Here is a 14,911-nt window from a genome sequence, read left to right on the forward strand (position 1 = left end):
TCTGCACGGTGTTTGTGCCGCTGGAGCATTTTGGAGAATTTTTAATGACATCATGTGGCCAATAACATGTCTGCTGTGAGGTCCTATACTAACAGAGTGTTCAAGAAGGCGGAGCTCCAGTTTTTAGTGACTGAAATTCAAGGATTTCACTGAGGGTACACCAAAGCTTTGGTGATTGTTGAGTCATATACGGGTGATGTATGTTGAGCTTGACACATGAAAGAAACGCAAAAGCAGAACACGACATTTTATTCACAGAGGATGATGAAATGACCAGAATTTACACGAAAATCGAACGAACTGTGATTTAAAATAAATGTTAATGACCCAATCTCAATGATGTGCGCGCAAAGTTTCTGTCAGAGTGGCTCACCTGTGAAGGAGGAGAGTGATAAGATGTTATTGAACACTGATTAGCAGACATATGTGTGTGTGGATGTACACTAATAAGAAAACAAGGCTCTAAAATGTCCAAAACCAGGGGGTGACGTCAAAGTGGTGGTGTCCATCTTTATATACAGTCTATGGAACTCATAAAAATTGATATTTCAGACACACTCAGAAAAATACACTCAAAAAACAAATGAAATTAAAAACATGCTAATGTTATTATACTGAAAATATATGAATACACACTGAAGTGTTTTGAGAGGACGGGGTTTTGTCGGTGCTTTTATTATGAAATATATCCCGGAAGCAGTCGCGTTTATCTGCTGCGCGTTGACGTCAGCGATAAAAACGGGCTGTGCCGTGTCGCGCGGTCGACGGTGACTTTCCGCTGCGGTTAAACTCGTTTAAACGTTTCATTTACCGTGCTGTTTACCGGCATCATGTCTCACACCGTCATCACCACGACAACAACCACCAGGACATCCGGGGAGAGCGGCCTGAACCTGGGCTACACCCAGACCATCCCGGGACTGCTCAAGATCGGACAGCTGGTAAGAGTCGGTCCGGTGGACAAACCCCGGGGCTTTACCCGGTTCTACCCGGGTTTGTGTGCGCCTGCTTTTCTAAAGATTTAGACACGAGAAACTTTAACTGTGAAATATTTAAACGACTGTTGTTGTTATTGATCGGCCTGTGATGCTCGGAGTGATCGGCTCCTGATGGAGAAATATTGATTTTCGTAAAAACTTCCACCCAGACAGGGACGGGCGAACAGAAAACGGGGCCCGGGGCTCAGAGACAGCTACAGACCCCCAGGCTTTTACAGGGGACCTCTCCAGCTGTTTTACGTGTCCTCGTGTTATTATAATAGCACCGTTAGACCCACTCAGAAGGCACTTTATTAGGTACACTTTACTGGCACCAAACATTTGGATCCAGTTTTTCCTTCAGAGATGTTTTAATTCTTCATGGCTCAGAATCAACAAGCTGCTGGAAACATTTCTCAGGGGCTTTGGTCATGTGATCACAGTGAGATGATTTTGTGACATGGAGCGTCATCCTGCTGGAAGCAGCCAATCAGAAGATGGTACACTCTGGTCAAAAAGGGATGCCACACTCAGGCAGGCTGTGGCGTTTCGGTGAAGCTCTTACCGCTGAAACAGGCCAGAGTGGATCCACACTTTCATGCTGCTTCCTCAAACTCTGACTCCATCATTGACGGTTGCAGCAGAAACTGAGACTCATCAGACCAGGCAGCGTTTCTCTGATCACCTGGTGTGGTCGTCTGCTGCCGTAGCCCATCTGCTCGATGTTCCACACGTTCATTGATGCTCTGCATGCGATGGTCGTAACGAGTGTTCATCATGATGATCTGACACCCTCGTGTCGGTGTTGTTCCCACATCATCATCATAAATGTTGTTCCAGGTTTAACATTGCAAGTGACCAATCACATTGTTGTGATGTCACACTTTTGCGACTTCGTAAAAAAAAGCGCTGTAAAAAAAAAGTCTGCGTAACGGCCTCTGTCCTCCGATGCAGCGATTTGAATCTTTGCATTTCAGGATGCTGTTCTGTAACAAACGGTAAGATTTATGCATGTTGTCCTTGCAACATTGGAATTTCGTAAATGAATGAATCGCTCGGCTTGCAAAAGTATGACGTCACAACAATGTGATTGGTCACTCGCAATGTTGAACCTGGAACATTTATGATGATGATGTGGGAACAACACCGACACAAGGATGCCAGATCGTGCTGTATTCGAGGTCCTGGTGCCTTCCTGTCAGCTCAGAAATTGGTTTCTGACACACTCAGACCAACAACCATGTTCAGAGTCACTCAGGTCGCCTTTCTCCATCATTCTGAACTTCAGCAGGTCGTCTCAGTGAGTCACTGCTATGTGATTGGCTGATATTTGTGTTGGCGTGCAGCTGAACAAGTGTACCTAATAAAGTGTCCGGTGAGTCTGACCGTCTGTGTAAAACCTTTTAAAGGGCGATCGTGGCTCAAGAGTTGGGCGTTCGTCGTGTAATCGGACGGTTGCCGGTTCGAGCCCCGGCTCCGACAGTCTCGGTCGTTGTGTCCTTGGGCAAGACACTTCAGCCGTTGCCTACTGGTGGTGGTCGGAGGGCCCGGTGGCGCCAGTGTCCGGCAGCCTCGCCTCTGTCAGTGCGCCCCAGGGTGGCTGTGGCTACAATGTAGCTGCCATCACCAGTGTGTGAATGTGTGTGTGACTGGATATGTAAAGCGCTTTGGGGTCCTTAGGAACTAGTAAAGCGCTATATAAATACAGGCCATTTACCATTTAACGCCGTCTCAGAACAGACCTGCAGGAGTGAAGCTCGCCTCCTTCATTATTTCTGAACACGGTGGTTTGTATGCAGTTTCCTATGTGTACTCCAACACGTGTACTGTCAACAGTCTGAAACGTGTTCCTCTGAGACCACGACGCTGGAGGGTTTGGTAATATTCTAATATTCTTTGAACTAAAACAAAAACACAAATCGGCTGCTGAACGATTACTCAGACCCAACAGCTGTTTGACCCAGAACAACCATGTTTACAGCTTTCTGCCACATTTGGCCTGGTTGGTTCAGGCTGTGCCGTCACATCAGGAGCAACTCCTGCTTATGTGAGCTAAATATCAGAGTTTCTGTGGCAACAGAGCAGGGCTCTGGAGTGCCACCAGTTTTTTAATGGTGCAACTAGAAAGAAAAAAAAGGTCTCTGCAACTCTGAACGTCTCCGTGTGGTCAGACACACATCATGCCCCTATCGTGGTCTAAACCAATCAGAGACAGTCAGGGGCGGGACCTCTCTGATATGGATATCGAGTCATTAAGTCCTGAATGGACTTTTAAATATAAACGTATTTTGCCAGAAACACCAGAATCTCAGGTTAAAGCTCACAAACTATTTCAACAACCACCAAAGTGTCCCCCCCCCCCCCCGCTGCCTTTCAGCAGCAGGCAGGTCGTCAGAGGAGCCGATGTGACGAATACGTTTAACGTTGCCTACAGCATTACCAAAGAGAGCCACGCACTTTAAGGACAAGCATAAGATTGTTAGTTAATCATTTGCAAATGAATATTGTCTGTGACATCAGTTTCCCCTTTAAAAGTGCACATGTAAAACTGCAGCGTTAGGCGATGTGGTTGAAAGCTTTGGGTGCGCCTAACTTTTGTGCTGATGCGCCTAAGAAAAACATTTAGTGGCAAAAAGTTAGTGTAGAGCCACAGAGCCAATCAGAGCCACAGCCTGCACACATCCCCACACAGCGTTTACCTGAGCTGAAGCTGCCAGAACCAAATGTACCATTTATTTATTTATTTATTTATTTATTTATTTATTTATTTATTGTCTGAAAATAAAAACTCATTTTACATTTGATGCCAGCAAGAAGTTTTAAAAAGCTGGGACGGGGAGTGAAAACATGATGAGTGTGACATCTGCAAACAGTCCAGCAGTGACATTTTCACAGTGTGTGGAGCTCATGACAAACCGGCCGATCCTGAGGTGGAAGTCGCTGCACGCGCTCAGGAGCTCTTCTGAAAACCGTCGGCCGTGAACGCGGCGCATCGCTTTCTTCTCTTTTGCTTGTTTAAACAAGCAGATGCAAAAACATGTGATGCACGTCCTCAAACCGCTGCTCGCCTCTAATGCAAAGGAAGCACATATTAAAATGAATTTCCCTTTTGCCAGATCTCCCTGCTCATCGCCTTCCTGTGTGTGTTCTGCACTCGCGGCTGGCCCAGCTGGCCGGCCTTCCAGTACTTCGAGGTGGTGACGCTGTGGTTCCTCGTAGCCTTCCTCATCTTCTTCCTCATGCACCTGTGCAGGCTGCAGACGAGGATGCCCTGCATCAACTGGCCGCTGACGGTAAGAGGAGCGACGCTTCCATCCGTCTGTGTCGGTCTCGCTTCTGCATTTCAGCCAAACTTCTGCATCGAAGACTTGAGCGTTTGATTCTCAGCGTAGCGTAACAGGAAGCTGCTGTTATGCAACGCAGAGAAGCCAGAAGAACCCAAATGTTCCTCTGGCTTCTCTGTGGAGTTCAAGGAAGGAAGAGAGCTTCTGATGTGCGGATGCTTGCAGTGCACCAGCAGTCCCTCGTTTACCTTCCTGACCAGTCGGCCGTGAGCAGAGGTGATTTTCAGAGCAAATCTCAGACTTTTGATCAAAATGAAACAAATCAGCTGCTGCAAATTGTTCCTTAACCTTTTGAGAGCTTTGTGACCTTGAAAAGGTTCATGAGCACCAAACGTGCTGGGAGATCTCAGCCTGAGACGAAACATCACCCTGCAGCTGTTAGTCGCTCGGCTCAGATTTATGCTTCCACACATGGCGAGACTTCCTCTTCCTGTTCTGTTGAATCCAGAGAAATGTTAAACATTGTGAGATGATTGCTGATCTTCATGTGGACGCTGCACATATATGCAGTCTGCTCAGCTGTAAGCAGTACTAATAAAGCTCCACAGCAGAGCACCTGCCTCCATGTCACCCGACCCCCAGCATCCTCTGCACATCTGTACGCACATCTGTTCAGCAGCGGTCAGGCCCTTGCTCTTATTTTGAAAGTCCAGCAGCTGCGGTGCAGGTCTGGTTCCTGTGCTGAACTCTCAGCGAGCTCATCCGGCTGCAGGATGAGAGACGTGCTGGAAATTAAAAGCACTTCCTGTCCAGCGGTATTTATTAATGAATCTATGAAAACTCGTGCGAGTGAAACGGGACTTGAAGCTCCGGCACAGTGAATGTTTGCATCCTGGTTTCAGAAGCAGACCCGACTTTGAAGCCTTCACTAAAGCGGAGCTCTGAGGAAGGCTCGGAGCTCCTCTGTGGTGGACACGAGGTGCTGACAGATGCTGAGAAATGTTTATTGTTCCTCTGCTGTTTCAGGAGTTCTTCCATTACTCTGTGGGATGCATCCTCATCCTCATCGCCTCCATCATCGCCTCGGCGAATAGCGGTGGAGTTTCAGCGCTGGTGGCCGGATCGGTACGTAAGCGCACAACTGCGAGACTCGCGTTGTGTCACTTTGCAGCAGACCAGCTGTGTGTGGCTCCTGCAGACCGAGTCCTCCCTCTGATCACGCAGGACGTCACATTAAGTTCTTTCCTGAGAACAGAAATCTGGTCCTGCCTGAACTTCTCTGAGCTGAGTGCGATCCGTCAGTAGACTTGAGCAGCTTTACTTTGAAAGGTGTTTGTAACGCATTGTGTGTTCGTTCACAGGTGTTTGGATTCATAGCGACGTTCCTGATGGCCGTGAACTTGTGGACGTCTTACAGCGTGGCTTGTGGGCCTCAGTCTGGTAGGTGCTGTCCTTCACCTGCTTCTGGTCTGAGCCTGTTACCTGCTCACGTGGTTTTGGGTTAAACGTCTCCAGCGCTGGGCGAGGGTGTCGTCTTTTTAACGCGCTGCAGAATCAAACCTTCATGGCCTCATCTGCTTTTTATGAGCACGTTTCAAGTGAAGCATGTTGTTAAATTGCAGTGCATTCAGGGACTAGTAAGCGTTTTGTGCTCAAAGTCGATGTTAGAGGCAGGAAATCGGACGAGCGTGAGGATTTGTGACAGTTTGGCTCAGAGCAGCTGCGACACTGCAGCTCCTGCGGGGCTCCAAGGAAGGAGCAGGGGGCACGGGGTCACGGGCCACCTCAGTCAGAGCATCAGGGCGAGGTGCTGCACAAACGGTCCAATCTGCAGAGGCTCCACCCACAGCACAGCCTCGATGGGTGCAGCCAAAGGGGGGCCGACACAACATTAGGCACACGGTCATTATGTTACACCTGACTGGTGCATATTTGTCCACAGTTGGACTGAAGGGGGCTGCGTACCACATTTAAAACATTGTTATCGTATAAATAATGCAAGCGTGCACCTCCCTGCTCGAGCTGAGTTCCCTGTGATAAGAGGAGGGTTTCCCTGAGGAATGCTAACGATGCTAACGATGCTAATCAGTTAAAAGTGCTTTTTTTTTTCCAAACAGTGAGCCAACTGTTTTCTTCGAGCCACATCCAAAGATGTGAGGCCGATCCACATGACAGCAATTACTTCCACTGCCCTGAGACTCTAACACTCTCTCCCCGCATGTTTCTCCCATCATGCTTTTCTGCAGCCATGTAAAAAGCGTCCCGTCATGATGGAGTCAGATGGCTGTGTTGGCAGTTTGCTGTGTCCTGGTTCTTCTCTGCCAAGCGACCACCTGGATAAATCGATGTGATCATAACTCTTACTGCAGAGGAGCGCCGACGCAGCACCGGCTGGGCTGGACAGCAGTCAGTGTCATTCTTTTACTTCCTCGTTAAATCGGACCGCTGTGGTCACGTTTCCATGGTAACGGTGCTCTGGGTCACATTTGAACCATCGGTAATCCTCATTCATGAACGACAGCACAGTCACCTGGAATTGTCACCTTTATTATATTTCCCATCATTCCTGTTGTTTTCTTTCTTTGTCCTTAAGAATGAGGCGTGGGCTCTAAAGCGATGGCGCCCTCACACTGCTGTGTGCCATAAATGAGCGTGTCCTCACGGTTTACAGCGCCCATCCTTCTGCTCCTTTGAAACTTCCTCGAGCTCTGCAGAAGCAGTTTGGACCACAGATGCATTAAAATTACAGCAGTTCTACTTTAAAATATTAGTGTTGAAATATTTTTATCACTCAAACACGAGTTGCATGCTAATGTTGTTGTTAGCATGCTAAAAATTTACTCAGGGGCTGTAAAACAGCAGCATGCTAACAAATGAAACAGGTAAAACGTCGGCATGCCAACAAAGCAAAAGAACAAAACATCGTCATTTTTGGCGAGTAAAGACACGTGGCAGAAATCGTTATTTCTTTGATTGTCAGGAAGCCCGTGGGCGGAGTCTAACCTGCTGGAGGTTCAGTTTGTTTTAGCCAGCTGGGTCATTTTTAAAGATTCAAGGAAGCTGAAGACGCTGCATGTAAACAGTGCAAACCACACGCATGTAAACAGGTTGCAAGTTTTAATGATTGAAAAAATCTCACATTGATTATGTGGGTCAGTAATGATGTCATTGTTCATTTATATTACAAAACAAGCTGCAGATAAATATAAGAACCAGTTTGACTCATGGACACGCCCACTTACATTAAAGACAAATGTCTCCAGCTGTTCTGCTTGAGATGCTCGAAAACCCGACAAATACATCAGAAAACACGCGGTTCAGTTTGTGTCGCGTTAAATCAGACCACAGCTGGGAGCCGTGTGTCCCGTAGACACATGTACAGGAGATAAACCTGAATGTTTTTGTGTGTCGAGAGGTGTTCTGTGGGAAGCTCCAGTGTTTGATGTCTGCTTGTGGGATTTACTGACAATAAGAGAAATAAAGGCCAAAGCACAGCGTCTGTGTTATGGAGGAAGAACATGTAATATGTCACTGACGTGGATTCAATCTGTAACTGAACAGTTTAGAGACGTTTCAGCAGGAACTGCAGATTATTGTAATTACTCTTTTTGTTCAGCTGTCCTCGGTGCTTAAAAGAACCAAACTTTTAGCCATTTGAATTTAAAATTCAGTCTGAATTTTGTATTTAAAAAGCACATCTGTGATTATTTTAGAGGATGCCAAAAGAGAGCGATGTATAAATTATATCAGGATTAAAAATGAACTGTGTGGAAATCTGTGCAGATTAATAAATGTAATGACATGGATTCATTCAGATTATCCAAATATTCACGTGATTAATGATCAATGATACTTCGTTCAGACGCGCTGAGATGGATTCAAATGAACCAAAGAGATTAAAAGTGTGTATCTATGGACAGACGAAGACATATTGTAGTAAATATTAAACATCATCCATTTAAAAGTGTTTGGATTTATAATTATATGTTGGAAGCTACATTTTTGGAGAATGTGTGTTTTCCAAAAGAAGTCATTGCAACGCCACATCAGTGAACGCACAGACGAGCTAACAATGAAAAGATGCTGTAAATATTCAATGTGCTGCACTGAGCGCAGCGTGTTAGCCGTTTTACAATCGTCCGACTGTTTAAGCACAATCTCTGCGTACCTCTCCCAGCCCGTTCGTTCTGATCATAGTTATTTAATCTGTGCTTTCACTCAGTGACAGAAAACTTTTATTAATCTGCACACGGTGACGTCCACTCCCGCTAACTGCTAGCTCCGACCGCATGCAGCACCTCTGGGCTGTCAGCTCTGCAAACATCTCTGATTGACTCAACGCTCAGTTGAACTTACGTGGAAAATGAAGTCACACCTCTGAACCTAAAAACTTTAACGTGAACAATCGTTACGAATCGAGACAGAGACGCCAAATGTGGCAGGTAGCCAACGTTAGCCGAGACGTTAGCTTACAGCTAAGTGATTATTAAAACAAATTGAAGAGACAGAATTAAGAGTTTGTTGAAAATGGTTAAACCATGCTTATGTTTTCTGTTGACTGTGCATTACTGATACATAGTTAACATTTTATTAAATGGAATTTAATGAAGAGGTTAATATAGCAGCACTAGCTAACAAGCGTGACCTAGCATGACTATTGTTGATGCCACGCCCATTTTTTCTCGGCTGCACTGCCGATCTGATTGGACAGGAGGGGAGTTCATGCTAACATGTCAGTGTTCACATGACAGCTGCTGCTTGTCTTATTGGTCTTTAATAACAAAGTGCCATTTATTGTTTGATTGTTTTTAGCGATTAATCCCAGTTTACAGGTGTGCAGATAAACTGCTGTGAACGTCTTGGAGGAAAAACACATTTCCAGTTTTTCTGCTGCGTGTTCTTCATAGAACCCAAACTGGTTTCGCTTTAATTCTTAGAATAAAAAGGCTCAAAGTTAGACCCTTTTCTGCCACCTGTCGTTAACAAACGAGTAAAACCATTCGGTGTGTAACGATAATCCTGAGATTACTGCCTTACTGTGCGATGCTTCTGACTGTGCACTGAATGTGTCTGAAATTTCCTCTGAAGTAGCTCAGAGCACCAAATGAAGGCCTGACCTCTAATTGGATTCAAACTGAATGTTAAACTGTGGAAGGTTTACACAGTACTTTGTAGTACATTTAAATACCCGTTAGTGTCTGATCCTGGAGCCTCTACACACTGTGTGACATCGTAACGGGTTCCTGCTCGACTGGTCTGTGGGAACCGTCAGGATGTTCTAGTTGGTGTAGGAACTTGATGAAAGCATGTGAGCTTTTTGTACGAATGCTTTCAGCTTCAGACAACTTCATAAACTAACTTTAAAAAGCATAATTAGGTTGTGGTGGCTTAGCGGTGCAGCGGTTGGAGCTTCATGTTCTCCCTGTCTGGGTTTCCTCTCACAGTCCAAAGACGTAGGTGGGGTGACCTGTCCAGGGTACAAGCCCCGCCCACAGGGTTTCAGTAGTAAAACGTGCCACTGACTGAGACACTGAATAAGAGCGGTCACTCAGCTCTTCGTTATCTGAAGCTGGTCATGAAGTCATGTGACCCTGCAGGTAGAGACTGCGAGTTCCTCATACAGTCACGGTCCTGTTTGATAGGCTGCAGGGACTGACTTCACAACAGTGACATCACATCCTGCCTGCTCCCAGTGAGTCCGGTACGTCAGGGCCTGAACCCCTGAGGGTCGCACAGTGTGGAGGGGTTCCCGTCCCATTAACGTCACGTGTCTCATAAGCTTTATTTCACGCTGTGATGCTGTTCGTAATGGTGCACCATGCTCACTTGCTGTGCTCGCTGCCTCTTTGGTTTCCTGTCTGCACCAGCTTCATTTGTAAGAGTTTGGTTTCTTATGCACTGATAAGCTTACTGCAGCAGGCCGTTACATCATCGTGTTAAATCACAACACGTGAAAAGATTTACATTTGAGTTTTGTATGTATTTACTATTTCTATGGTTGAACTTTTACTATGCTGTTTTTCCAGTTTGGGATAAAATTCAAACTTTTCTTGTTTCTGTTTCCTTGGACTTATTTTTTTTACCCTAAAGCTGGGCTTTAATTTTCCGTCTGGATGTTTTGCGTGAATCCAAAACGAAGGTGTTTGTCAGTCAGAGTGGGACAGCGATGTGGTTTTCCTGAAGGCTATTTGAAGGCGTTGCTGTGAGCGTTTACAGTTATTTCCATGCCTCGAGTACTCTGATGGATCCGGGCTCCACCATAGACAAACCACACTGTTTACATTATTTATTTTGGCTCCAGCTTGATGATGATATTCTCACTGATGCAAAGTGACCTGATGTATGGCTGCGTGTCCACTGGGGGACAGAAACATTCATTAGACTGGCTATGAATCTGGACCGCTGATAATACATTACTGCTCATTACATTTTTCACTGTCGGAGGGAAACGACTCGGTCTCCAGGTGAGATTTGTTTGTACAAATGTTCCAGTTTAGTGGAAAGCAGCCAAAGCTCGTATGCAATTGGGCAAGACTTGGAAGTCTTCTAGTTGTACAAGTCTTGACCCTGTTTTCTACACATGCCACAGATTCATTTACAGCAGCACCAGGCTCAGGGAGGGGCGGGGCCAATCACTGTGATTGGTTGGTGAGAGAAGGAAGACAGGATGAAGACATGCTGTGGAGGAGAGACAGAGATTAATAACAGATATGATTCGATGCAGAGAGTCTGTGAACACATAGTGAGTGAGAAACGTGACTTTCTTTAATCTCGAGTCTGTTTGTTTCATTTGAGACCAACAAAGCTTCACACATGGAAACATTTTACTCAACAGCAACTTTTAGTCTCAGGTCTATTCTTTCATTTTTAATGCCACTGATTGTGTTTCTACTACAGACTAAAGTCCTGCATACATTTGGTCGATTATTCAGCTCATATTAAATCTTTTTGTTTGAGCTGAATCCCGTCACTGCTGTTTCCTGTGATGACACAAGGGGCGGCGCCAGGAAAAGCTGTAACAGCAGGTCGTGGAGCAGCCGTCCTAACAGCTGTTTCAAAGGTTTTCTTTCTCCAACGTTAAATTCTGATTGGACGTTTGCTTCTTAAAGTTCCCGAATCTGTGAATCGAATGTTTGAGATCGAGACTAGGATAAATGTATACACATGAGAGCGAGGAGCCCAGTGGACACGGTCACCTGGTAGTTCATTTAGTGTTTTCTCCAAAGTGCCTTAATGTTCTGTGGGTGTGGATTGGTCACTTGACTTCTGTGAGGAGCCACGATCAGGCTGGACTTGTGATTTTATTATATTACAATAAAAGATGTGTACAGTGTTTGAGTGACATCACAAACACGAGTTGTTTTTCTACATTTTTAAAATGTGTTCAAACTACAAGTTGTGATTTATTGCATGTTGTGAATTAAAGGCTCATTGCACCAGTTCTGTCTCTGCTAGTTTCATAGAACACGAGGAACAAACACATGAAAAATGGAAACAAAGTATTATTAAAGTTAACAAAATGATGCATTTATCTGTTTAGTAACGTCTTTGTGTAAAACAGTCATCAGTGTGTGTAGAGGTTTAGCATTTTGCTGTGGGTGGAAAAATCTGTGTGTAAAATAAATGCTTTCAGTTTTCGCTAATCTGATGTTTGAGGCACATTTTGAAAACACATGAAAGCGTTAGCGGCATGCTAACGCTTTCATGTGTAGAGAACCGTGTGGATTATTAGCAAACATTAGAAAGATAAAGAGTCCTAAAAGTTGTCCCTGTGGAAAACCCACAGCACTGTATCCATCCATCCATTCGCTTCCGTTTATCCTTTTCAGGGTCGCGGGGGGCGCTGGAGCCTATCCCAGCTGTCATAGGGCGAGAGGCGGGGTCCACCCTGGACAGGTCGCCAGTCTGTCGCAGGGCCAACACACAGGGACAGACAACCATTCGTGCTCACTTTCATTCACACATTCACACCTAGTGACAATTTGGATTATCCAATCAACCTGTCCCCACAAGCTGGATGTCTTTGGACACTTTATCCAATCCAACTTTATTTATAAAGTACTTTAACACAGCCAGCACAGGACCAAAGTGCTGTACAGCAGATATGTTAAGAAAAAAAATAAAATTTCAAACAGCCCTGTATTAAAAAACAACATAGAACCAACTAAAAACAGTTTGGGAGCTGCTACAGCAAAAGCACGATCTCCTCTAAGTTTACGCCCTGTCCGGGGTACATGCAGGAGCAGCTGATCAGCTGGCCTGAGAGAGCAGGTGGGTGTATGAGGCTGTAGCAGCTCAGAGAGATGAGATGGGGCGAGGCCGTGGAGAGCTTTAAAAGCAAATAAAAGAATTCTAAAATGAATCCTAAAAGTATTGGCAGCCAGTGAAGTGAAGCTGAAACGGGAAATGTGCTCAAACTGTCGAGTGCCAGTTAAAAGACGAGCTGCGGCATTTTGCCTCCTCTGTAGACGAGTAATATATGATGCGCTGACCCCAGTATAGAGTGCATTACAGTAATGCAGCCGAGTGCTAACAAAGGCGTGGATAGCTGTGAAAAACCTGCTTTAGCCAGCTGCCTCAATCTGACTGCCAAACGTCAGATCACAGTCACTTTGACCCCCAGGTTTGTGACAGCTGGTTTAACATGCTGGGCAAAGGAATCTAAATATTGGGGGTCTCAGTGGGGCTACCAAAAACCATCACCTCGGTCTTTTTGTCATTGAATTTTAAAAAGTTAAGAGACATGCAAGCCTTAATTTCAAGACACTGAAGTAGTGGCTGTGTGGAGTATGTGTTCAGTCATCAGCATAAAAGGGGAATACAATGCAACTGAGTTAACTCAGTACAGAACCAAGAGGGGGCCGAGAACTGAGCCCTGTGGGACACCACACCACAGAGGACAGCACGGCACAAAAAGTTCACCCTGCCAAGCAGGACCTGAACCACTCCAGGGCCCCTCGTGCCCACCCAGTGCTCCAAACCAGAGAGTAATATGGCGTGATGCACTGTATCAAGCCAGCTGTCAAATCTAAAAGCACCAGAACAACACAGTCCCGAGCGTCAGGAGCTAAAAATATGTCCTTAAAACTTTGAACAGGGCTGATTCAGTGAAAGGGTTTAAAATCTGACTGGAAAACATCTAAAACATTTTGCTTTCCCAGGAAGGCCATTCATTGGCTGTGAGCTCTTTTCAAGACATTTGGAAAGAAAAGGTAGTTTGGAGATAGACCTGTAATTTACAAGAGTCATAGGATCAAGAGCAGGTTTTTTAATCAGGGGTTTGACTACAGCATGTTTAACATCTTTAGGGACAACACCTGACATCAAACTGTGGTTTGCTCAAAAAGCAAAGGTCCAACTGCAGTTAACACGTGTTTTAAGAGTCGAGGAGGGGCAGCATCGTTTGGAGACCCTGCAGGCTTAAAATGACCAACAGTCTCCTTTAAAGCGGACAGAGTCACCGGCTCAAAGACAGCAGAGCAGGAAGCAGAGACTGAGAGGTCATGAGCAGAAAGATCTGAGCCCTGGTGGAGGAGACCTTCTCAATAAAACAGCGTACAAACCGTTCACAGGCTGCAGACGAGGCCTCGATACAGTCGGAGCAGAGTTAATGGTCCTAAATAAAACACGTGTTGTGACAGTTTGACGGAATAATGTCAGATACGTGTTTTTTACAGTTGTGTTTAAAGCAGATGTGTAGACTGATGCTCAGTTTGATGGTACAAACGTATCAGGAGTGACATCATTGATATTTACTAGATACAGAACACAGTGAGCCTACACTGTTCACTGCATCACTCCATGCTTGCACTGAGCACCACCTGCTATCATGTATATATCTACTGAGCACTTTTCAGTTTTGCTTTCTTTCAGCGTTGTCTGACAGTATGTTTTGCACTAAGCAGCAATTTGCTAATGTTGTAAAGCTGCTCAACATTTGGAAATAAAACCCATTCTGATTCTGCACAAAGAAAGCTCAGTGGTGGAATCAAATATGACATTTCAGTCAAAATTCAAGGTATTTGTTTCTATTTCATATCATTTACGAGCCCTGTGTGAAAGCTTTAGTTACATTTAAGGGCAATATCCCAAAAATAAAGTCAGAGATTTGATCCGTGTGTGTTTCAGATGAAATGAAGACAAACTGATGCAGTAAATCTTCTCTTATTGATGACAAAACTGTGCAGCATAATTTACTTCAGATGTTGCAGATGTGAGAGCATAAGCAGGCTGATGTTTGGAGGCTCTAACAGCAGAGAGATGATACAGAAACATCTTTAGAAAATACTGACACACTTTACAAATTTCCCACGTGTGGGACTAATAAAGGTTATCTTATCTTATCTTATGAAGGGACAACTTTGTGTCTAAATGAGCTGCACACTTTCCCCACTGAAACCAGCACAATCCCACTGATGAAAACAACATTTGAACTACATATATTCTGGATAAATCAAAGCATTATCAAAGTTGTCTGTGGTTCCCTTATTTTTCCTTGGTTCCCTCTCAGATCCTGCAGGACGAACAGCAGTGAGTGGTTCCTGTATGCAGCTGTTACAGGTTGTGTTGGAGATGCTTCTGCAGATACAGGAAGCAAATATAAAAGTGTTTTCAGTGTTTTTAGCAGTCCCTCAACTACAGAGAGCTGTC

The 14,911-nt window shown here is 45.0% G+C and overlaps 1 protein-coding gene across 1 annotated transcript; it reads left to right on the forward strand.

Moving 5' to 3' along the window:
- The first annotated feature begins 700 nt into the window (after positions 1–700).
- Positions 701–14,546, forward strand: cmtm7 (CKLF-like MARVEL transmembrane domain containing 7). The gene is made up of 5 exons (XM_082552154.1): positions 701–941; positions 4,094–4,270; positions 5,288–5,386; positions 5,623–5,701; positions 6,508–14,546. Exons 1-5 carry the CDS (start codon positions 831–833, stop codon positions 6,513–6,515), a joined length of 474 nt encoding a protein of 157 aa, XP_082408280.1. The 5' UTR covers positions 701–830; the 3' UTR covers positions 6,516–14,546.
- The last annotated feature ends 365 nt before the right edge of the window (positions 14,547–14,911 follow it).

Source organism: Aulonocara stuartgranti (assembly GCF_965226115.1).
Source record: "Aulonocara stuartgranti genome assembly, chromosome: 11".
NCBI lineage: Eukaryota > Metazoa > Chordata > Actinopteri > Cichliformes > Cichlidae > Aulonocara > Aulonocara stuartgranti.